Source organism: Saccopteryx leptura, chromosome 12 (assembly GCF_036850995.1).
Source record: "Saccopteryx leptura isolate mSacLep1 chromosome 12, mSacLep1_pri_phased_curated, whole genome shotgun sequence".
Taxonomy (NCBI): domain Eukaryota; kingdom Metazoa; phylum Chordata; class Mammalia; order Chiroptera; family Emballonuridae; genus Saccopteryx; species Saccopteryx leptura.
In genome coordinates, this window is record NC_089514.1 from 2,083,196 (window position 1) to 2,108,112 (window position 24,917).

The 24,917-nt window shown below is 57.0% G+C and overlaps 1 protein-coding gene across 7 annotated transcripts in view; it reads left to right on the forward strand.

The window, feature by feature from the left end:
• The window catches only part of IKZF1 (IKAROS family zinc finger 1), a 107,283-nt gene that overhangs the window by 76,901 nt on the left and 5,465 nt on the right, over positions 1-24,917 (forward strand). For 6 of the 7 annotated variants that reach the window (XM_066354060.1, XM_066354062.1, XM_066354061.1 and 3 more), the window contains 4 exons: positions 568-828; positions 6,685-6,852; positions 11,698-11,823; positions 18,307-18,441. In XM_066354060.1, coding sequence (XP_066210157.1) covers positions 568-828; positions 6,685-6,852; positions 11,698-11,823; positions 18,307-18,441 — 690 coding nt within the window. The remainder of the gene's footprint in view (positions 1-567; positions 829-6,684; positions 6,853-11,697; positions 11,824-18,306; positions 18,442-24,917) is intronic. The other variant, XM_066354063.1, reaches the window with a different exon arrangement.

Sequence of the window (24,917 nt, forward strand, 5' to 3'; positions counted from 1 at the left end):
GGCAGAGGTCTGAGCGTGCGCACGTCCGCGGGGTCCCGTCCCCACGCTGACGAATACACGGGACACGGGAAGGCCGCACGAGGGCGGGGGAGGGGCTTCTCAAGCTTGATAAGAATCGGCGCGAGAATCCCCCAAACAGAGTCCCAGCCCCTGGAGAGCTGGTGTTGCGATCAGTACTCACCACGTTGGGGAGAGGGCGCAGGATCAGGCCTCCGGTGACCCCAGAGGTGCCACAGGCTGTCACTGCGGATCCAGGGACCCCCCCCCCCCGTCTGCTTGGAGCGAGCCCCCCCCCCCCCCCCGCTCTAATGCGGGAGTTCAGGAATACCTTCTTCACACACGTGCAGAAAGAGCCAGTGGGACCTGCGGAGAGGGTGGGCGGGTCATCCCCACGCCCCCTGCGGCCCCGGGCGTTGGCGGCGCCCCCTCCCCCAGCCCCGCCCCCGGCAGTGGAAGCCGCTGCTGAGAACCTCTGCCCGGGAGGGCGCTCTGGGCTCCCGCCTGCTGGGTTGCTCTTGCTCTGTTTTCTGCGATGACACTGAGTGGCCCCTGTGTTGTGTCTTTCAGCCGGTAATGTTAAAGTAGAGACTCAGAGTGATGAAGAGAATGGGCGTGCCTGTGAGGTGAATGGGGAAGCATGTGCCCAGGACTTGCGCGTGCTCGGCGCCCCGGGAGAGGACATGAATGGCTCCCACGGTGGCCCGGGCGGCAGAGCTCTGTCGGGAGCTGGCGGCATCCGACTTCCTAACGGCAAACTAAAGTGTGATGTCTGTGGGATCGTTTGCATCGGCCCCAATGTGCTCATGGTCCACAAGAGAAGCCACACCGGTAAGACCCGGCGGCGTGCCTCCCCTGCGGGGGCCTCAGCGGAGGTCCGGGGGCGCAGCAGGAGGACGTGTCCGACCGCTGGGTGGGCGGGGCCGCGGAGGCGCCAGGTCGTTCGGGGCGGGCGGATGGGTGGGCGTGCGTCCTTCTCCAGACACGGACACGGGAAGGGGGCTTCCGGCATGGTGACCACTTCGACCCGAGAGGTCAGGGCAGTCCCCAGGAGAGCGGGCATCCTCAGAGGCAAGGCGGTGCTGTGGACGGCCGGGAGCCGGGGTGGGGGTGGGGGTGGGGGTGGCACCCTCTCCCGGGGGGCAGCGGGTGCTGTTAGGTTGCATGTGCCAAGCGGTTCCCCCAGATAAGCAAGACCAAACCAGACGGGAAGAGATGAACACACCAGCAGGGACACCCCACGCTGCTCACCGAGGCACCCAGAGTCCGCCCTGCGTGGTTTAAATTCACACAGAAAGGGCTGGATTCCTGGAAACATGAGCATGTGGTGGAATACCAGCAAATCGTCATCTTGCAGAAAGAGTTCGAGTCCGGTTTCAGACGGCTGACCCTCCCAACAGAGGACACCCCGGACACGATGACGGGTTGTCAGTGGTTTTTCACGTCAAAATGGGTTTAAAAAAATATTGTACCCCAACGCCCTGTCTGTTGGAGGCTTTGAGGTGTAAGAGAATGTAACAGCCCGTGTCCAAAAGTAGAGAAATGAGGACAGACAGTCCGGTGACCGCGACAAGGTTGTCGCCTTGGGGAGGGAGAGGGAGAGTCTGGGCTCTGCCCCCTGGGTCCTGGGGATCAGCCAGTCACCTGTTTCCACCGGGACTGACCGGTCACCACTAATGGCACCGGACAGTCTACAGAGTCTCCTGCTAATGGGGTGCGTTTTACCTGTGACTGCGTGCATCACCTATTGCTTGAAGAGGAGCTTGATTCTCCTGCCGTAAAGGTCATTACAACAATACGTCACCCACTCTAGTGGCCACCGGAAGGCGGGCAGGCTACACAGAGGGCGGACAGGCTGTGGGGACAGGCAGAGTCCAGCAGGTAACTCAGGGAGGGAGGGAGTCTCTGGAGAGTCCAGCCCATTGAAGAGTCCCGACCGGGAAGGAAGCAGGCATTCTGCACACTCCACGGGCAGCAAAGCAGGGGTCATCAGGACAAGGAGATTTCTGTGGCGTTGTGACGTTTATACTCGAATCAGGGCAGTATCTATTCTAAAACGATGTCTTCCATGTGTAGCAGTGCCTCTGTGGGGGGCGGGGAGAATGTAAGTTATGTTTTATTTTCAATAAGCATTCGTGTTCTGTAAAAAAAAAAAGCCTGACCAGGCAGTGGCGCAGTGGATGGAGCGTCGGACTGGGATGTGGAGGACCCAGGTTCAGGACCCTGAGGTCTCCAGCTTGAGCGCGGGCTCATCTGGTTTGAGCAAGGCTCACCAGCTTGGACCCAAGATCGCTGGCTCCAGTTGGGGGTTACTCGGTCTGCTGAAGCCCCCCGTCAAGGCACATATGAGGGGGTAATCAATGAATAACTAAGATGTTGCAATGTACAACAAAAAACTAATAATTGATGCTTCTCATCTCTCCGTTCCTGTCTGTCCCTGTCTATCCCTCATTCTGACTCTCTCTCTGTCTCTGTAAAAAAAAAAAAAAAAATGTATCTTCTAAAATTGAGCACACTCTGCTCTTCCTGCTGGGCCCCTTCCCCTCAAGTTAGCCAGTGAAATAAACCTGTCCACCCCGCTGTGAGGGAAGCACCCAGACCGTCCACCGCTTTGGAGCGAGGCGGAAATTAACAGTGAAGGTGGGTTCCCTCACGCCAGACACTCCACAGAACACACAGGGACCGTGCCGGGACGCCCCTGAGGCAGGAGGACCCCCCTCAGATGAGTTACCTCCCTGCCGGTACAGCGAGAATCCTCTCAGATCAGTGTACGAGGTACGGATCGAATCCCGGCATGCTAACCCGCCGAAATAGAACGGCTCCTGCCCCGATCAAGGGAATAATTGCACTTCATGAAGAAGCCTGCCCAGTGGGGCTCTGAGGAGCAGGACGGCGGTCAGCTGTCCACCTCCCCCCACAGGCGGGGCGGCAGCGAAGGGCCGAGTCCTTCGCTTGCAGAACAAGACGTGTTCCAGGAACAAGAGCTTGCCTGCCGGCAGTTTTATGGTTCCTGCATTGTCTTTAAAAAAATAAAAGGAAAAAAAGGCTGAAACGGTAAACTCACGGACGGCTGCCACCTGCACAGAGTAGGTTGTCACCGGTAGCGACGGCAATACGTCGGCAAAGCAGGTGTGGTCACGAGACAAGCGAGAAAAGGTTCCCTGCTCCTGGGGCCTGAGTAGAATGTGCTAGAAAAGGCCCTCTTCGCTGGTCACCGGCCCTGCCCTGGATTCTCTAGGTTTGTGCATTTCTAGAGCGGTGCTGGTCCCAGGAGAAGACCCTCGGCGTCACTCAGGGCTCCTGGGAAAATGCGGAGTCTGGTTCAGCCCCAGCGGATGCCCAGGGGCTGCGCGGGGACCCTGAGCCTCCATAGATGGCCGCTGAGGAGCGGACTGTCAATGTGACGGGTCACAGGGCCCTTCATCCGGGAGCCGAGGTGCATGTCCCCCCCCCCCCCCAGGAGCCAGGTCTCACACCTGCCCTTGACCGAGGTGCCCGTGTGCCCAAACGAACTGCCGGTCTCACCGGCTCTCTCCCATGGTCCAGCCTCCACCCGGGTCACTCCGCAGGGCGGCGCCTCGATGCCCCGTCTGTACGGTTTATTGAGACCCGCATGTCACTGCCTGAGTTTTGTTGCTGTTCCAATTTTTTTTAATGCAAGTGTGCAACAGCCATGTCTCCCCTGCAGCACCCCAAGTCCGGGTGAGCATTGGGGGGGCCGAAGGGGGTGGGAGAGACACACAGTGCAGGAGAAGCCCCCAGCCACCCACCCACCTGTACCCAGGCCATGGGGCCGCAAGGTTATTCCACATGGTGGGGTTTTTAACAAGAAGGGTCAAGAAAAGTGCCCAAATTATGTCGACAGCACAGCCTGCGCTCACTCTGTTCCCGGCTGGGGGGGTATCCGGGCGGCCCAGCAGATTTACCTCACTTCCCGCAATTCGGTGTATTTTTTAAATCCGCCTTCTCCTGAGACACTGCAGAGGTTTTATAATGTAGCATCCGGGAGTACCTTCCCTCTCTGTCTCTCTTTTTTTTACCCAGTGAAGTGATTAAAGGGGGCTCAAACATTCTTACAGAAAGTCACTGAGGTGTCAAAGTAACTTTGGAATTACGGATATGAACGTCCTCATCCCGGGGCATGCAGGGAAGCGGGACCTTGGAGAACCCTGAGCTGACTTAGCTTCAGTGAGCAAGCCGTCCACCTGCAGGACACACAGGGCCAACCTGGGCCAGCAGGGCAGCCCACAGACACGGTGCGTGTTCTGTCGGCCGATGCCAGGGCCTGGCCCCTCTCCGCTGACCCCTGCGGAGGGAGAGAGGTGACCTGAAGTCCAGCGCTCTGCGCCGTCACTCTGGGAGTGCGCTCTCCGAGAGGGCCCAGGCCTCGTGCGAGGCGTCCACTCAGTACGGGCGGCCGGGAAGAACTATGTGGATTTCCGGGAAGGCTTGCGTGCGGGCGGGGCTGAGACATCAGCCACGGCAGGCGCCTGAGCTCCGGTGACTCAGATCAGAAGTCAGACTTCACTCGTGAAGAAACGGCCGCCTCTCTCTCCTTCCTGCCCTGTTCCGCAGACAGGGAGACACGGGGTCCGCGGTCCGTCCTTCCTGTCCCCGCCGAGACGCTGGCTCCCCTGCCGGGTCCCACCTGGCCTTGCCCCTTGCGCCCTGCAGACTTCCCGAGCTCTGGGGCCTCCTCCGCTGCCAGGGGCTCTGGCTTGGGGACATGCACACACACGCGTGTCACCAGGTGTGTCCCACGTCCGTGTCACAAGCATTTCTGTAGCATGAGACCTCCCTACGGACTGGCTTTCAGAACCCCCAATCTCAGGGCCACCCCCGCCTCTCTCTCCTGGGAGTCGAACACGTACATTCCCACGCGCGTGTAAGAGGAGGGCCCGGGGGTGTTTCTAACGGGCCACGGGGTGGGCTCTTCCTCGTGGGCGCGCCTCTCGCTGCCCGGCCACCCCCCTTTTCCCCGCCTCGTGGGCTGGTGACCGGACGCTCTGAGCAGTTCGCTGACCCTCGGCTTCCCGCCCGCTGGACATCGGCCCTTTCTCAGCTCGGCCGAGTCCAGTCCTGGGGAGATTCGGACAAACACCGAGCGCATCCCCGTCAGTGTCAGGGCCCCTGCAGCTGGTCCGGAATCGAGTACCGTCGTGACGTCACGTGCGTTTTTGCAGCAGCACCCCTGGCTCCTCAGAGATAAAAAGGACGATCTTGGCGAAGTTCAGGTGCCCACACGGCCTCTGTGTTAAAACCGGGGTCGCTTTTCCTAGGACCCGGCAGACTGCGATGGTGCAGCCCCTTTTAATCAGCGGTGTCTTGTTTGCCAAACGCATAGGATAGGAATCGATTCCGGGAAGACTGTGAAAGACACATGTTCACCTGTTCTTTTTTTTTTTTTAATTGTTCTTAAGAAGCGTATTTTCCTGGTCTCTCAGCACCAGATACTCTGGTCCCAAAGAGCAATTCTTCTAAGACAAAACTGACAAACATTTGTTTTTTGAGAGGGCTGTCTAGTTACTTAAAAGTGACCGATACCCACCTTCTCCCCACCCCTTGGAAGTGAGCGTTAAATGACGTGTCTGTCCACTACCCTGAACTCCAAGCCCTGTGACTGCCCTGTGGGATAGTCTTCACAGATGTCCCCCTTGCAGCCCCCCGTCGGGTCCCGTTTGCAGGGGTGCGTGCTGCCACACACGGCCGGCCGAGGCGGGGCGGGTTCTTGGTCACCACCTGGATAGCCACACCCCCTACCCCCCCCCCCCCCCCCCCGGGAGAGAGTGCCTAGTGATACCTAAACCACATTTAGGATATCTGTGGCGAGAACATCGCTTCTCTCGTGTGGACACGCCTGGTCGCAGCGTGAAGGTTTTTAGGGTGCGGGAGGAAAGCTGGGAGTGGGGTGTGGTGGGTGAGTTGGTGGGGGGCAGGGGGCTGCCCAGACCACAGGGAGACTCGGGACATTTTAGACGGCAGAGTTTCCTCTCACTTTCTTCACTTTTCCGCTCCGTTCCGCTCCGCCCCACCCCGCGCTCTGTCTGTTTCCCTTCCCGACCCGCCCCGTGTCGGGACAGACAGGTAATGGGGAAGAAATTGAAAGGGAAATGCAGGAGGATGTAAATGAAAAGAAGTTATTATAACTGTTATAATGAACTGCCTTTCATTTAAATATAAGAATGTAACGCTGAAATGAACTTGTGATCCTGAAATGCATTTTTAATGAGTTTCCTTTTTTATTTTGCTGCTTCAGTGGCATATTTTAAAGACCCTTTTGAAGAAAGCCGCATTAAAGCTTCCCCCACCAAATGCCACAACACGCGGAATTGGATATTGGTTTATTCCAAAACTGCTGATCAGGAAGAGTGGCTCTTCATCACAAAATGTTGCAGTCACTTTATTTAAATGAGTTTGAATTTGCATTGTGATGCGCCGTTCTGATTTAGGAGGGGAGAGGAAAAAAAAAAATTAGATTTTCAGATCAAATTGACCCGACCAGCGAAGCGTTAAGGGAACTGGCAGGTTCGGTCTGAAAGCCCCTGGGCCTCCTGGTCTGAATCCAAACCTGCCGCCAGCGGAAGCCACCGGGGCCCGCGGGAAGCAACTTTCTTGCCGGCTTCCCCCCCCAGGTCGGGGGTCGGGGGTCGGCCGCGCTCACAACTCCCTGTCTCTCCCCCCACCCAGGCGAGCGGCCCTTCCAATGTAACCAGTGCGGGGCCTCCTTCACGCAGAAAGGGAACCTGCTTCGGCACATCAAGCTGCACTCGGGGGAGAAGCCCTTCAAGTGTCACCTGTGCAACTACGCCTGCCGCCGGAGGGACGCCCTCACGGGCCACCTGCGCACGCACTCCGGTAGGTGCTCGCTCCGGGCGGGCGGGCGGGTGGGCGCAGGCCGGGGCTCGGGGACCCGCAGGCCGCCCCTGCCCTTGGTGTTGTGTCAGCCAGGGAGCCTCATCTGTCTGCTGGGTGGCCCGGCCCCTGGGCGCAGCCCTCTGTCGGGCGTGGGCACCCCGGTGACAGGGATGGTGTCCGGGGTCCTGCCATCCTGGGTTTCCCCCCCGGGGGACCCCTGGGTAGTGGATGGAGGGAAAACTCACACGCTAGTCCCCCCTTAGGCGGGGGCGTTTCAACAGAGGCCTCTGGTCCCCCTCGGTCGGGTAAGCGGGCCCTGTGAGAGGGCTCTGTAGCCGACCTTCATGGGCGTCAGGCTGATGCCCAGAAGAGCCACACACACACACACACACACACACACACACACACACACACACACACACCGCGTTTCTCCGTGGTGACTGTGGAGCCGCACGCATTGCTGGGCTGCGCAGAGCACGTCACAGTCGTCACTGCAGAGACGGGTGACGCCTCCTCAGGGCCTGTCCTGGCCAGAGGACACGCCCCTCCCAAGGGCACGCTGCCCCCACTGGGCCCGAGTGGAACCCACACAGCGGGAGCCGGTCATACCTCAGCTGGAGGGGCCCGTCCCAGAGTGCGGGGAACGCGCCCCGTAACTGGTGCCGGCCGACTCACTGAGCACGAAGCCCCCCCCCGGCCCCCCCAGCCTGGTGGCCCCCTGATCTTCCCGGTCAGAGGAGGAAGGTGCAAGCCTGCATGGTGTTTCTGAGTCCGGCGGGAGGACTTGGGGCAGGAGGTGACAGACCCTCACCCCTGCCCGCACGCACGGACTCCCCCCCCCAAACCACCCTGTCGCGGTGGCCCCTGTCGCACGGGCTGCTGGGGGACAGGGAGACGTTTCAGACCAGCTCCTTCCCAGTGTCCCCAGGGCAGCACGACAAGGAGGTGCCTCCCCTTAGAGCAGGGACGCTCTGTCCCCGGGAAGGTTGTCCTGGGCTCAGGCCTCCTTCTTCCCAGACGCCATGAGTGCACTTAGTGTCGGATTCCATAATCCTCTGGCTGGGCCCACGTCTCTGTCACCCACAGGCCGAGCGCCCCGGGGGCACCATTCTCCAGCAGGGGAGACAAGGACCAAGCGTAAAAGCACCAGTACTTCCCACGTGCTGTGACAGGGTGTCCGAAGAGGAGGGGGCGGGAGCTCAGAGAGGGGGCGGGAGCTCAGAGAGGGGGGCGGCCGGTCTCGGGGGCGGGAGCTCAGAGAGGGGGGCGGCCGGTCTCGGGGGCGGGAGCTCAGAGAGGGGGGCGGCCGGTCTCGGGGGGGCGGGAGCTCAGAGAGGGGGGCGGCTGGTCTCGGGGGCGGGAGACGGCAGGAGAGCCTCCAGGAGGACGAAGGTCCAGGTGGGAAGGCGAGTTTCTAATGTTTCCTTTAAGAGACATTCCATCTGAATGTGTGCGGTTCTGTCCGCGAGCCCAGAAAGGGGCCCGGGCTGCGGGTTAACACAAGCGGTGGGGAACTTGTCATCCTCCTCCTGCAAGGGGCACCTGCAAGGGTTTGTGCAGCGGCAAGGGGGCAGGGCCGGCCAGCGTCCTGGCGTCCTGCTGGTCAGCCACGCCATCCCCTCTCCATCCGGACTTCCTTCCTTCCTGCTTGTGAACGTGGCAGAAGCTCCCGAAACGCTCCTTGTTATGAACCCGGGAGGATGATTGGGGTGAGGGTCTTCCAGTCTTCCAAGAAAGGAGCCGTACGAAGCCAAGGAGGTCCTTCCTCTCTGCACAGTGGGCAGGCCAGACAGGGAGGCCAGGACCACCACGGCCTCCCCCATCAGGGACAGGGCGTGTGCTGAAGGCCGGGGAGGCTGTTGCTGCCGTGGGCAGGAAGCACCCGGGCGTGCCTCAAAGTGGGGCAGTGACAGTGTGAGACTGAGTGGGTTTTCTTCCATGTTTCCACGTGTCAGTAATGAGAGGCGTGTGTTTCCCATGTGGAGGTGAAGATGTGCAGGGACAGAAAGGACAACAAGGTCCACGTCAGCTCCAGCTGTGGGCCCTGGGCGGTCTGCGTACAGGCGACGGAGGCCCAAGGACCTCGGCAGACGTTACTTGTCAGGTGCCACGTGGGCGTCAACGCAGGCGACCGTGACCCAGCATGGGGTCGGCGGAAGGCACAGCATGCCACCCCACAGGCGTCCTCAGCTCAGTGCCAACCGTGTCACCGTCACCCCCCAGAGTGCTCCGGTGGGCAGCAGACGTCACTCCTGCATTTCCGCCAGCCCTAACGCTGACAGTGGGGCTGCGCTCTCTCTCTCTTCCCGCTGTGACGTGAGGAGCGTCTCACGCAGAACGTTAGAGGACTCTGCCTCCATGTTCGCTTCGAGGCGTGGCCGCCGTGTCCAGCCCCGAGTGACCCGAGTCATTCTCCGTGACAGGGCCAGGCTCTGGGCGGCTCGTTCCTCTTACAGGTCCCTCGATGAGCAAGTGGGTAACACTCTTGTGAGAAAGCTGTCCCTGACCCAGGGCTGCCGGAGACTTGGATGTCTCACAGGTGCTGTTGACACACAGCTCCTGGCAGGGGGAAAAGAAAGAAAGAGAGAGAGAGAGAGAGAGGGAGGGAGGGAGGGGGGGAAGGAGGGAGGGAGAAAGAAAAAGAAAGAGAGAGAGAGAAAGAAAGAAAGAAAAAGGAAAGAAAGAAAGAAAGAAGAAAGAAAGAAAGAGAAAGGAAGGAAGGAAAGGGAAGGGAAGGGAAGGGAAGGGAAGGGAAGGGAAGGGAAGGGAGAATGAAAGAAAGAGATTCACGTTCACTTTCCCTAGACTGAGACGAAGACCTCAGTCCGTGTCCCCAAACTCACAGGCGGCCACGTTCTAACCCGTTGTGAAATGACCATTCCCCATTCTGCCAAAACACCATCCGGCTCATAGCTTTCCCAACAGCTGCTGGTGGCCTGAGGTTCCCGAGATCAACCTGTCAGGGGCGATGTACCCTGTGGGGTGGCACAGTAACGCAGCGTCCCATGCTGATAACAGGAGGGGCTTGGGCGGTCCGGCAGGCGAGGAAGGAACCCCCCCCCCTTCTTTACCGTTGTCTTTGGAAGTTGCCAGATTAGCCAGAGATGTTCTTTCTTGAAGAATATTGGGCGGTGCTCCAAGGTAGTTTTCAGTTCTGTTGTTTGCAGTGAACGTATTCTCTCAAGTTTCCAAGTTACAATCAATCACATACTCAGAAAAAAATAAATAAAAATGGGTATTCGGGCACCATGCCGTAGATACAGGAATTCGCTAAAATTATAGCTTCTTCAGGAAAGGACATTGAGGGGTTACCTATATAAGTCCATCAGTTTCAAAAGGGCAACACTCAATAAAATGTGGAGTTTTAGGCCACGTGGCATATTTCAGTGTTGCTTCCCTAATGTTAGGGATACAACACCTTCTCCAGATACAAAGGTCCCTGTCTTCCTCTATTAAATTTAGTTCCAGAACTCAGACTCTCTGTGTTTGTCCTTCGTTTTCTTTGAACCATCGCTCCTGGGCACCCGAGGAAGAGACTGAAACCAACACGAGCTTCGGTTCAACTCTCTCACCAGACGCCCCTCTTCGGCGGGGTCTCAGTTTTTTACACGATACTCTCAAGTCTGTAACATCGAACACGGTGACGAGGAAGGAGAAGATGATGCTGACCACAGAATGGAAACTCCCAGTCTTGACACACGTGATTGAAGATCCTTTGATCCATCCCGTCCCTTAAAATGCTGTGTGAAGTCTGCAAACTCTCCTACGCTTCCGCGCAGTAAAACTCAGGAAAACCCCAGTCGGCTCCTTGTACAGGACTGGATGGCTCAATACAGTCGCCACCAGCCCTCTGCGGCCATCAAATTTTAATTTTAATCCGTGTTAAAGTTGAACAACGTGAAGACGTCAGTCCTCAGTGCCATTAGCTACATATATATATATATATATATATATATATATATACACACACACACACACACATACATATATATATATATACACACACACATACATATATATATATACACACACACACACACACACACACACACACACCATGCCCGTCAGCCATGGCTCTTCTTTCTCTGGAGGAAGTTCTGTTGGTCAGGACTGGTCTAGAAACCACCCCACCCCATGGTTCTTTGGGGAGGGGGCGGGGGGGAAGAACCTCTTTCTAAGTTAGAGCAAGAAAATTGCATTTTGGAAAGCCACTGCTCACGGCATTGAAGATAGTGACCTTTGTGGTTTCTTAGAGACCTCCCAGTATCAGCTTGCTCCCCTGGACTGGGACTTGCTACGTTGGTTGCGTTAGATCCGGCACCACGGTCTTGCCCGACCTGTCCCCAATGCAGACGAGGACGAGAGCGCTTCCGGGGGTGGGGGTTGGGGGGGGTTGAATCCGTGTGGTACCCAGCCAGCCCACGTCCTTCCAACCAGCCCACGTCCGTCCTTCCTTCCTCCCACCTCTGCCCGGGGGACCCAGCCACGCTGTAGCCCTGCGGTGGGTGGTTCAGGCCCTCCGGGGTTGAGCAGGACAGCTGTGCTGGTCAGGAGAGGGGACAAAGGACGGAGGAGTCCGGACCCACCCACGTTCTCCGTGCGATCAGGCAAACTCCTCGCTCGGTGTTGCCATTTTTAAAGTCAGCGGTCACCTTGGCCAGGTCCATGACGAGGCTTCGGGCTCTCAAGGGGAGAGTTCTGGTTGTTTTTTCTGGGGGGGGTTTTAGGGGGTTTTTGTTTGTTTGTTTGTTTTGATCTTTTGGTAATAAGTGTGTTGCATGCGTTCCCCTCCCACGTAAGGCCGGCGTTTAATGGGGGTCTTGAACTCCATTCTGTTTTCTGCAGTTGGTAAACCTCACAAATGTGGATATTGTGGCCGGAGCTATAAGCAGCGCAGCTCTTTAGAGGAACATAAAGAGCGTTGCCACAACTACTTGCAAACCATGGGCCTCCCAGGCACGCTGTACCCAGGTAAGCGCCACCCACCTGAGCCCGGGTGCCCGCCCGCCGGCCGCCTGCCCGCCCGCCAGGACCCAGGGAAGGCTGGCCACTGAGACCACCCGGCTCCTCCTCTCCCCCTAGGGGGCTCGACCTTTAACACCCATCCCTCTCAAAATCGGGGAGACGCTTCTAAGATACCAGTGACCCCTGACAGTTTGGGTTTGTTTTTGTTTTTGTTTGTTTTTGGGGTTGTTTTTTTTTGTATTTTTCTGAAACTGGAAACGGGGAGAGACAATCAGACAGACTCCCGCATGCGCCCGACCGGGATCCACCCGGCACGCCCACCAGGGGCAATGCTCTGCCCACCAGGGGGTGATGCTCTGCCCCTCCGGGGCGTCGCTCTGCCACAACCAGAGCCACTCTAGCGCCTGGGGCAGAGGCCAAGGAGCCATCCCCAGTGCCCGGGCCATCTTTGCTCCAATGGAGCCTTGGCTGCAGGAGGGGAAGAGAGAGACAGAGAGGAAGGAGGGGTTGGTGGAGAAGCAAATGGGCACTTCTCCTGTGTGCCCTGGCCAGGAATCAAACCTGGGTCCCCCGCACACCAGGCCGACGCTCTACCACTGAGCCAACTGGCCAGGGCCTGGTTTTTTTTTTTTTTTTTAAACCTGGAGTATCGATTGTTTCCTTATGCCTGGTCATCAAGACAGGGTGTGAAGTCTTGTTGGAAAAAAAAAAAAATGTTTTCCTAAAGTTTATCCGGTGAGAGGGTCAGGCTGTGGGCAGTCACGGATGTGGGCGCTGGCCGGAGAGGCGAGGGCAAGTTTGATTTCACCCCGAGAGCCCGCAGCGTGGCCCCGTCACGGGGCTCGGGCAGCCTCTTCCTCGTGGGCACGGGGCTTCGTGCCGCCTGGTGCCTCCTCTGGAGCACGTTGACTCCGGAGTTAGATGATTTAATGAGAAAGGCGTTGGAGACAGCGACAGGCAGGGGGCGGAGTTTACTCAGAAGGACAGCGGTGTCAGAAAAGGCACCTTCCAGTTCCCTGAAGGGGGAAGGAATTCATGACTAGCTCGCCCAAAGTTGCCTTGTTCGGGGCTTGACCGCCGGACAGTCGCTGGGCCGAGGGGCAGCGGCCGTGGGAGCAGCCGGGAGCTTACGGCGCTCTGTTCGGCTTCCTGACCTCAGTGGACAGCTCGTAAAGGAAATACAGCAAGGGACGCGTGATTTATTTTTGTTTAATTTTCATTGATTACTGTATTTTATTTTTTCAATCATGGTAGATCAAACATATAAAACTCAAGATCATAGCCTTTGCTTGTGGACGGTTCAGGGGCACCAGGACAGGCAGGGGTCACGGCAGGCAGGGGAGAGGGTCCGATGAGGAGGAAAGTCCCGGGTCTCGGCACCGGGGTGCAGCGTGTGACGGCACACAGGCATCCCCGGAGCCGTCTCCCCGCCGCCCAGCAGGTCTCGGCCTGAGGTGGACGGTTGCTGCGTCCACGCCTTTGCTCTTCTCACCTGTAAAATGGGCAGATTCTGTGGGATGCGTCCATCGGAGTCTAAGGCGCGTTTCCAGAGAGGAGAGTTCCTGCAGGCGGGTGAAAGAAGGGAGCCCGAAGTTACAAAACAGCAACACTGTACCCCAAGGTGGGCAACAAAGGAGGCAAAACAGCAACAGTGTACCCCAAGGTGGGCAACAAAGGAGGCAAAACAGCAACACTGTACCCCAAGGTGGGCAACAAAGGAGACAAAACAGCAACACTGTACCCCGAGGTGGGCAACAAAGGAGGCAAAACAGCAACACTGTACCCCGAGGTGGGCAACAAAGGAGACAAAACAGCAACACTGTATCCCAAGGTGGGCAACAAAGGAGACAAAACAGCAACACTGTACCCCAAGGTGGGCAACAAAGGAGGCAAAACAGCAACACTGTACCCCAAGGTGGGCAACAAAGGAGACAAAACAGCAACACTGTATCCCAAGGTGGGCAACAAAGGAGGCAAAGACGATGTGCACTCCTTTAAAACACAACGTGAATGCCCAGATATTGTGTTTTTCTACAGAAAAAGAAAATGTAATGGATCTTAGAGATAAGTGCAGCTGATTAATGTTTAAATAGCCATTTATCTTCTCAGCCAATGTCTACCAAGGACTTGCTGTCTCTAATACCAAGCCTGATTAAATCCAGTAATAAGAATTTCCCTTTAACACCCTGCACACGGAATGGGGAACACCCCGCGAGCGAGACAGGCACGGAATATGTTGGCTTCTCCACTGTCCTCACTGCTGAAGAAATGGCCGCCCGGTCCCAGCACAGTGGGACCGTCCCCCAGGTCCTGGGGACGAGCAGGTCTTCGCTCCGCTCGGGCCCGGGGTTCAGCGTCCAGTTCTGCGTCTTTGGTTGAATGTGACTCTTACGTGGCAGGGATACCTCCTGCCCAGCCAGCCACACAGGAAGAAAGAGGAGAGGGGGGACAGGTGTGACAGCGTGGAGTGTCTGTGTGTGCACACACTTGCCTGGACGCACAAGGGCAGGTCACCAAAATACTGCCACCGAGCACCTAGCTCCTGTCACCAGTGTTAATGAGCTGATATGTCAGCGGCACACACACACACACACACACACACACACACGTATATATTAAATATCGCCCTATGGCCAGAAGCAATCCATCCAGTCCTAAAATGCTCGTGAATCAGTAACCTTTGGCGCTCCCGTTGTTCAGAATACAGCGATGTGCTGGGGAGAGAAGCAGTCTTCTCGTCTTCTCCCAGGCCTGGTGCAGGGGAAGGAACTCGGGAAGCCTTCGAGCAGCGGTTCTCAACCTGTGGGTCGCGACCCCCGGCGGGGTCGCCTAAAGCCATCGGAAAATACATAACGCATATCAGGTATTTACATTTCGAATCGTAACTGTAGCAAAATTACAGTTATGAAGTAGCCACCAAAATTATTTTTTAGTTTGGGGTCACCGCAACATGAGGAACTGTTATTGCAGGGTCACGGCATGAGAAAGGTTGAGAACCACTGCCCTAGAGAGAGGCATTCTGACACAAATCCCCCGGGGCAGCATCAGGGACAGGAGCGCGGGCAGTGGGCTGGGCTGGGGGCTTCTGGCCGCTCGGTGTTGCTGTGTCCTCCGGCCTCTTCCCGCTCCTGTCGGCCGCATGCCCCCCCCGAGACCAGCGCCCAGCAGCGTCCAGATGGACGGCCATGCGGGCTCTTAGCTCCCCTTAGCTGGGGGCGTGCTTCTGGCTGAGATCCAAACAGACCTCAGCTTCCAGGAGAAGATGAATTTGTGCGCCGATGGTGTCTTTGCGTCAAACAGCGTTTGGGTCATCTGTTAACAACTTCCTAACGTCTGTGTGGCACGCGACAGTTTCCCTCGAGCCTTAGGTGCACACGTGCTGTTGCAAGACCTTAGGCAGAGTGGGCAGCGGCCGGGAGCTGTGGGCCGAGTGTCCCTCGCTGTGGCAACGCGGAAGGTCAGAGGGGAAGGTCAGAGGGGAAGGTCAGAGGGGAAGGTCAGAGGAGAAGGCAGAGGGGAAGGTCAGAGGGGAAGGTCAGAGGGGAAGGTCAGAGGGGAAGGTCAGAGGAGAAGGCAGAGGGGAAGGTCAGAGGGAAGGTCAGAGGGGAAGGTCAGAGGGGAAGGTCAGAGAGGAAGGCAGAGGGGAAGGTCAGAGGGGAAGGTCAGAGGGGAAGGCAGAGGGGAAGGCAGAGGGGAAGGTCAGAGGGGAAGGTCAGAGGAGAAGGCAGAGGGGAAGGTCAGAGGGAAGGTCAGAGAGGAAGGCAGAGGGGAAGGTCAGAGGGGAAGGTCAGAGGGGAAGGTCAGAGGGGAAGGCAGAGGGGAAGGTCAGAGGGGAAGGCAGAGGGGAAGGCAGAGGGGAAGGTCAGAGGGGAAGGTCAGAGGGGAAGGTCAGAGGGGAAGGTCAGAGGGGAAGGTCAGAGGGGAAGGCAGAGGGGAAGGTCAGAGGGGAAGGTCAGAGGGGAAGGTCAGAGAGGAAGGCAGAGGGGAAGCCCGGCGTGCTGCGGCCCCAGGGCCCTGCTCTCGGAGTAGGATGGACACCGAGGGACGCCCGTTAGCCCCACAGGTCAAAGGTGTGACCGGTGACATTCAACTTCAGGACTTGACCTGCATCCCTCCTAGAAATCAGAGTATTTGTGTTTGCCCATTTCATAAGAAACACACACTATCTGACGTAAAAAACTACATATACTGTGACAACAGCCGCTTTGAAATACACATGATCAAAGTGGCATTCGTGATGTTGCGATGAAGACGTGAAACAACTAGGAAAAAAATAACAACCTTAGCGGGTAACGCGCAAGTCGTGAGGAAGAACGCTTCGGAGGCGAGAAAGAGAAGGTGGCTGGTGCCGGGGTGGGGGTGGGAGTGGGGGTGGGGGTGGGGGTGGGGGTGGGCACGGCACATGTGTGTCTGCGTCTCCCCAGTCCAGGCGTGGCTTAACCTCGGGTGGCTTTGGACATCTCATTGGAACCTGGAAACCGTATATCGTGAAGTATCATATACCTGGAAAAGTCAGTGAGGGGATGGGCCGTGTTGTGAAGGAACAGTAACTTTGTTGCCGTGTTAAGATGTAGCCGTTGTCGTCCGGGACTCCTTGAAGAGTAGACGGGTCAGGAATGGGAACAGATGAGCTTCGCAGAGACCCTGGGACAGATCTGTAGTGGGATTTATAGGATTTACAGGGACTTTTCAGACGCTGCGTGGGAAGAATCGATTATCTCGCCGGAGGGAGGGCGGTCAGTTTACATTTTCAGCTTCGCATCCGTGAGGATAAATTGCAGGGAGAGGGAAGAGTTCGATTTCCAAAATATCCCACTGGAAAAACACTAACTAGAGCAGTGGTCCCAAACCCCCGGGCTGCGGACCGGTTCCGGTCCGTGGGCCATTTGGTATCGGTCCGCAGAGAAAGAGTAAATAACTTACATTATTTCCGTTTTATTTATATTTAAGTCTGAACGATGTTTTATTTTTTTAAATGACCAGATTCCCTCTGTGACATCCGTCTAAGACTCACTCTTGCCGCTTGTCTCGGTCACGTGATACATTTATCCGTCCCACACCCTAAAGGCCGGTCCGTGAAAATATTTTCTGACATTAAACCGGTCCGTGGCCCAAAAACAGGTTGGGGACCACTGGTCTAGAACTACTGTGAGAGGAAGCAGGAGGCAAAGCTGCAGCCGCAGTTGCGGAAAGAAAGAGACTCCGTGAAAAAAACAAAGGCGGGCTGGAAAGTACCCCCCACAGCCACCGCCGCCGCCACGGTCCCGAGGAGTCCGGCCCCGAGCTGTCCGGTCCCAGAGTGTCCAGTCCCGAGCTGTCCGGTCCCAGAGTGTCCGGTCCCGAGCTGTCCGGTCCCGAGGAGTCCGGCCCCGAGGTGTCCGGTCCCAGGGTGTCCGGTCCCGAGCTGTCCAGCCCCGAGGAGTCCGGCCCCGAGCTGTCCGGTCCCGAGGTGTCCGGCCCCGAGCTGTCCGGCCCCGAGCTGTCCGGCCCCGAGGTGTCCGGTCCCGAGGTGTCCGGCCCCGAGCTGTCCGGCCCCGAGGTGTCCGGTCCCGAGGAGTCCGGCCCCGAGGAGTCCGGCCCCGAGGTGTCCGGCCCCGAGGTGTCCGGTCCCAGGGTGTCCGGTCCCGAGCTGTCCGGTCCCGAGGTGCCCGGTCCCGAGCTGTCCGGTCCCAGGGTGTCCGGTTCCTAGGTGCCCGGTCCCGAGCTGTCCGGTCCCGAGCTGTCCGGTCCCGAGCTGTCCGGCCCCGAGGTGCCCGGTCCCGAGGTGTCCGGTCCCGAGGTGTCCGGTCCCGAGCTGTCCGGTCCCGAGGAGTCCGGTCCCGAGGTGTCCGGTCCCGAGGTGTCCGGCCCCGAGCTGTCCGGCCCCGAGGTGTCCGGTCCCGAGCTGTCCGGCCCCGGGGTGTCCGGCCCCGAGGTGTCCGGCCCCGAGCTGTCCGGCCCCGAGGAGTCCGGCCCCGAGGTGTCTGGTCCCGAGGAGTCCGGCCCCGGGGTATCCGGCCCCGAGGTGACCCGCAGTCCTTTGGTTTTCCTGAGTGTGCTGAGTGCTCAGGGTCAGGTGCTCAGGATTCTCTCACCGTGGTGCCCGGGGATGGAGCTGGACCCTTATTTGGGTCGTCGCTGGCTCTGAGAGGACTTTCATTCTCAGAGGTCTGATGTCAGGACTGACTGAGCTGGTGCGTTTAGGAGTATCTGAAGAGTTAAGAGGATGTGTCCCAGGGACACGTTTCATCACAGTCCACTCAGGCCTTGGGTCTTGGGCGGAGGGCATCCTGGGCAGTCAGCAGGTGTCTCTAGCAGGTGGCTCTGGTCAGCTCTGCCCACCTGCCAGGATTGTGTGTGTGTGTGTGTGGGGGGGAGATTAGAAATAAGCCCCTCCGAGGACCCGGCTTGGGCAGGCGTTGAACACGTGTCAGGTTAACAATGGAGACGACTGAATCCTTTCCCCACAAGTGTTTCTGAACGGGCCTCTCTCCCTGTCTTTGACTTTAGTCATTAAAGAAGAAACTAACCACAGCGAAATGGCGGAAGACCTGTGCAAGACAGGAGCGGAGCGGTCCCTCGTCCTGGACAGGCTGGCGAGCAACGTCGCCAAGCGGAAGAGCTGTATGCCGCAGAAGTTTGTTGGTAAGAGTCAAACCTTTGCTGTCTCTTCAAAAAAAAATCAGACAATTGGGTGGGAGTTTTAGACGTTCAGACTCAGGTGGTGACTAGTGGAGGGTAGGAGAAAGAAAGGGTGTTTTTTGGTGGTTTTGTTTTTTTAGAAAGCAAAAATGGGCAAGCTTAACATTTCTTGAATATCTTGGCATTTTTTTCCCAATGGACCTGGACAATGTGACAGATTCTCCCCCAGGAGTTTTGTTGGTTTTTTTCCCCCTAGACATGAGGTTGCCGTCTCCTGGGAGTGGGTGGGAGCTGCCTGTGGACACTTCGTGGGCTCGGGGGTGGTGGGTACATGTGCACAGGGTCATGGGTGTGGGCGTGGCTTGGCCAGAGGCCCCCACACACAGCCCAGAGGCCCCCACCTGAGCTGACGTGGTCCATTTTCAACACGAAGCTCCCACTGCCCCGGACATGGGCTGCTTTGAGGGTGTCACAGGCAGACACCTGGCCCAGAGGGGAAGTGCCCGGGGGAGAGGGACACAGCCCCGGTGGTTATGTTCACAGGCGACTCGCCACCTGTGACAGGTGTTGTGAGGGGTCAACAGCAGCCTCTCCTCCAGGAGCCTGCTGTCCAGTATGGATGACAGACAGACAGACAGATGCGGGCGTAGCCAGCGTCTGGGCGGGACGCGGAAGGGCGGGAGGGAGGGCCCGGGCAGGTGTGAGAGTGTGGGTGCCCGCAGATGCCCTGGGGCCCACCTGAGGTTGCGGCCACAGCCACACACAGGAACACGGTCCCCTGCGTGAAATCGTTTGACCTCCCGGCCTTGGGTTTACTCCTTACGCATCTCACAGGCTCTCGCGATCGTCATAAAGGAACGCCAGGGGTGAGAGCGCATTGGGCATCTGTTCAGTATGAAAACCAGCTGTTTTCCCTGGGAAGGTGTGAGACAGAGGATACCTGGGGGAGGGCGCCCTCCGGGGAAGAGGACCGTGTGTGTGTGGGGGGGAGTCCTGTCCAGGAAGGGGGCTCAGGACACGCTCCTGCAGCCGACAGTGATCCTGATGGAGGCAGAGTAAGTCTGAGCCCCCCGCTGCTGAGGGCGGACCAATGGGAGAGGGTTCTCAGCAGACAGATAAAAACAGAGAGAGGTGGGGGGGGCGGACGTGTGAGATACCGTCGGGGCGCAGCCACGGTCTGGGTAGCCCCTGTCCCTCAGGGGACAGTAAAAATAAAGTCCCCGTGAGCTCTGGCCGTGCAATGAGGCCTTGAAGGCCAAGGTGAGAAAATAGCCTAATTCGACAGGACAAAGCTTTGACGTGTCATGAACACTGCGTCAGCCCAGGGACTCCGTGAAGGAAACCGTGAGTCATGGGGACTCCGGTGCAGGGTCTGCCCCTTACAGAAAAATGCCCGAGCCAGGCTCGGGGGGGGGGGGGGGGGGTATCAAGTTCCATTTTTAATCTGCGACTTCTCGAGGACTTCCGGGTACAGATGCCGTGTGGACACGGGGCGTTGGGAGAGAGGAAGGGCCTCACGGGGGTCGTGGTCAATGCGGCCGGGGTTCCGGAGGGTGCCAGCTGTCCCTCAGGACAGACAGGACGGCGGGAGCGGGCAGGACGGAGCAGAGGCCACGTTCTTGGGGCTCTGGTCTCCCTGCCGCACGGAAAATAGGCTTCATTTTGATCAGGTTCCGAGTGGAGGTTTGTCCCGGGTTGGGGAAGGAAATGAGACGTTTCTTACACACCGCCGGCTGGAGACACCGGGTGGGGAGGCGCCCACGTGCGTGAACGGTCTGACTGCGATGGGGGAGACACCTTGCCCTTCCTGAGCAGAGTGGGGGCGCAGCGAGGGGCGCAGAGGAGGGTCCCAGGTCCCCCTGGGCTGAGGGGAGGGGCTGGGATGGCTCCGTGCTGGTGTGGACCGGGGGTGGGGTGGGTGGACACGCGGCAGAAACGGTGCAGCTGGGTGTCCGGAGACTGTGGACGGTCACTGACCGCGGGGAGACGGGGCCCACTTCCTCCTTCGGGACGCGGCCCAGGGCTGTGTCGGGGGGTCTGCGGGGCCCGTGGGAGCTTCTGGGGACGTCTGACCAGCTGAGACTCCATGACTGACCACTGCAGTCGCCTCTGAGACACCACAGCTTCGGGGCTGTCCGGAGATAGAGGCGCTTTCCCTGCTGAAAATAAACCAGAAAGAGAGAGAGAGAGAGGAGAGAGAGAGAGAGGGAGAGAGAGAGAGAGTAAAAGAGAGAGAGGAGAGAGAGACAGAGAGAGAGAGACAGAGAGAGAGAGAGGAGAGAGAGAGAGAGAGAGACAGAGAGAGAGAGAGGAGAGAGAGAGGAGAGAGAGAGGAGAGAGAGAGAGAGAGGAGAGAGAGGAGAGAGAGAGAGAGGGAGAGAGAGGAGAGAGAGAGGGGGAGAGAGAGAGGAGAGAGAGGAGAGAGAGAAGAGAGAGAGAGAGAGAGGGAGAGAGAGAGAGTAAAAGAGAGGAGAGAGAGACAGAGAGAGAGAGAGGAGAGAGAGAGACAGAGAGAGAGGAGAGAGAGAGGAGAGAGAGAGGAGAGAGAGAGAGAGGAGAGAGAGAGAGAGAGAGGAGAGAGGGAGAGAGAGAGGAGAGAGAGAGAGGAGAGAGAGAGAGGAGAGAGAGAGAGAGAGAGAGAGAGAGAGAGTAAAAGAGAGAGGAGAGAGAGACAGAGAGAGAGAGGAGAGAGAGAGGAGAGAGAGAGAGACAGAGAGAGAGAAGAGAGAGAGAGGAGAGAGAGAGGAGAGAGTAAAAGAGAGAGAGGAGAGAGAGAGGAGAGAGAGACGGAGAGAGAGAGAGGAGAGAGAGAGGAGAGAGAGAGAGAGAGGCAAGCAGAGCCCTGCTCCCTGACCAGTCAGAGCTTAGGGTGGCCAGTCCGCGCGGCAGAGGGACGCCCGGCAGACAGAAGGGGGCATCTGGCAGCAGCTACACGTCCCCTCTGTGGGGTCCCCCCCCGCCCCGGAGACGGCTGACTGGCAGTTTATTTCTGGAACAGTGGTCCTCGTGGTCCCCGGAGGCCTGCTTCCAGGGGAAGGGAGTCCAGTTAACCGCTCCTAGCTTGTCAGCGGGTCTCCTTGTCTAAAGTCAGAAGGAAGATGTGTCCCTGGGCCACTCCGGTCCCTCTCAGCTTCTGTACAGACGCCCCGTGTCTCCTTCGTGTGCAGGGAGGAGCTGTTGTCACAGGCGCCAGCTGGGTGCGGAGCGTGGACAGGGCACCAGGTGTGCGGTCAAGGGGCCGGCCGGGGGCGGAGCGTGGAGAGCGCACCAGGTGTGCGGTCAAGGGGCCAGCCGGCCAGCTGGAAGGAGCCCCTGCCTGGACTCTGTCCCCCCCCCCCGTGCAGCGGCCTCCGGCCCAGGGCTGTTATTCTGAGGACTGGACGGCGTGGTGGGTGAGACGTTGCTCCCCACACTGGGAGGCGCCTTAGACCCGACCCGGGAGCTGCTGGTATTTTCATGTTGAGTGTGGCTCAGAATTTTTGCTTAATGGCCATGTGACCTGTGGTTAAAAATTCTTTCATTGAACTTTGACATGAGTGTCAACAGGAATTTATTTGGTGGGCGACCTCCCCTTCCTCCACTGTCGTGGGTGATCTCGTTGCCCCTGAGAGAGTCAGACAGGTAAATGGGACGAGGGACCACGTCAGAAAGGGTTTGATGTCACATAGCCGTGCTCACCACTGTTTTCCATCTGTCTGGTGATTGTGGTGAGGAAAAAAAAAAAGGTTTTTGAAATCGGAGAAGGGGAAAGAGAAGAGAGAAATAACAATGATGAATATTCCTGCCACCCCGTTATAATCATCTCAGTCGATGTCCAAATGTATGTTTCTTCTTTTGTAATTAATGATAAAAAACCTTATTGTATTATTACAATGACCTATGGTTAATACAGAGACTTTTAATGCAAAGATGAATATTTTCAAATCACCACAAAACCCAGCATCCAGAAGTGAGCGGATACTAAGCGTCGCCGAGACTCCGTCTCAGTATCTTTTTCTTTTCTTTTCTTTTATTTCTTGTATGTGTCTGTGAGCAGAGAGGAGGAGGAGGAGGGGGAGGATTGAGAGAGGTGGAAATGAAAGGAAGATTCGGTCCTGGGGTAGGCGCTACTTCAGATGAAACATCACCCTGATAAAGTCTTAAATTTACGAGGTAAACCTGAACTGAACCGGCTCATCGGCAAACAAACGTTTTCCCACAAAAAGAAGAAAGATCGTCTTAAAGCCTTTCTCTGAGATTAAAAAGATAGATTACAGGAAAACGTTCAAACCTGACGTCACGTTTGACTCATCTGTATCGCGGTAGCCCCGTGTCTGCTGACCCTCTGAGAAGTGAGGACCGCCTGCCCCCTGCTCCCCACTCATCAGTGAGGCTTCTGTGCTTACCTGGCCCAGAGCGGCGTCACTTCAAACTGTATCCTGTGAACGGTTCTCAGAGGTCAGCGGTGTGTTAGTGACTCTGTATCTACGTTCCTCAAGGGCTCAGACCCACTCCAGAGTTCTCAGAGGTCAGCGGTGTCTTAGTGACTCTGTATCTACGTTCCTCAAGGGCTCAGACCCACTCCAGAGTTCTCAGAGGTCAGCGGTGTGTTAGTGACTCTATCTACGTTCCTCAAGGGCTCAGACCCACTCCAGAGTTCTCAGAGGTCAGCAGTGTGTTAGTGACTCTGTATTTACGTTCCTCAAAGGCTCAGACCCACTCCAGAGTTCTCAGAGGTCAGCGGTGTGTTAGTGACTCTATCTACGTTCCTCAAGGGCTCAGACCCACTCCCGTTACTGTGAGTTTGTTTGTTTTATTTTATTTATTTTTTCAGTGGCAGCTGACCTTTTGCCATCGGATGAGTTTCAGGTGTCTCTGGTTCTCTTTACCTCAGTCATCTCTTCAGTGATTGAACTTGACAGTCATGCAAATTGTTTTCGAGAAGGTCCGCTGGGCCCTCCAGCCCACAGCTGTTTTGTGTCTGAGGGAGGATGCCTGTGCTTCTCTACCTGCAGGGACTCCTGGCCGAGAGTTAGGGTCACCCCTTTTGGGCCCCCCGACCCCGAGAGCGTAGGGTCACCCCTTTTGGGCCCCCCGACCCCGAGAGCGTAGGGTCACCCCTTTTGGGGCCCCCCACCCCGAGAGCGTAGGGTCACCCCTTTTGGGCCCCCCGACCCCGAGAGCGTAGGGTCACCCCTTTTGGGGCCCCCCACCCCGAGAGCGTAGGGTCACCCCTTTTGGGCCCCCCCACCCCCACACCCCCCACCACTTTTCAGAGCTTGTCGTGAGGAGGAGGATGGTGAGATTTTTTCACTTTCTGCCTAAATGCCTGAAGAGTTCTCTTACTATTTTTTTTGTAACCTTTAAATTAACCCTCCCTAGGATGTGACTTGGGGTTTTGCGTGCTGAGTAAAAATTTCCTGCCATTTTAACGTGGGGGATTCCTCTTTTCTTTCTTTTCTTTTCTTTTTTTTTTTTTTTTTTATTTCTGGGAAATTCTCTTTTCTATAAAGGCACCTGTTGTCCCATCTAATTGTGGTCTCAAGGGTACCAGAGGTCCTATGTGGGATCATTGGTCTTCTTTGTCAGTTAACATTTCCTGTGTGTTTGTTTTTTCCTTTCTCACATTTAGTCACACTGTTACTATCTTGTGTGTTTCTCTTCCATGTCAGTAACTCCGTGTTTAGTGGTTTCTGTTCTATTCCTTGCTGCCTCGGATCCATGGATTCATTCTGTAATAATGAATTCATTCTGTTTGGACATTTTGTTTCCTGAGATCTGTAGTCTCCCCCCCCCCCTTTTTTTTTATCTCGTTCTATTGTTCTACCACGCTGCCTTTTAGGGATTCTTTTTGTTGTTGTTGTTGTTGTTTTGTTTTGGTTTTGGGGTGTTTTTTTTTTTACTGAGTCCATATCACGAAGCCGTCATAAGCTATTTCCGCTCTTCTTTGAATTGAGCAGTCCTCCTAGGACGGCTCAGTGGTTTGCCTTACTTCCTTTCCGTCTTGGTACCGCGAGCAAATATTTTCACAGTAACCAAGACATGGCTTTTCATCTCGCTCGCCCTACTTGGGCTGATAATAGCTTGATTGATGTTTCAACATCCTTCCTACTGTATCTGAGACCATTTTTTCCCCTTGTGAGACTTTTCTAAATCTTGAAAGAACACCCAGGATGGTGGGGGGGGGGGGTCAGGTGAGGCTGAGGGTAGCCTTTGTTGAAAGACGATCTCTCTCTCTCTCTCTCTCTCTCTCTCTCTCTCGGGTTCTCATTCACACGTGCTGATTTTGGGTGTCATGCCCTGAATTCCTCACTGTCCCTGGTTGGGGAGTGCTGCCCATCGCCAGGGGATGTGCTGATGCTTTGGGCAGTGTCCCCTCAAGTTAGAACACAGAGGACGTCACTCCTGTAGAGAGAGACAACCTCAGGTGCCGCTCATCCAGTGTTGCCTGGTTCTCACTAGCAGAAGTTTCAGCTGTTTTTGATCAGAAGTGGGGGGAA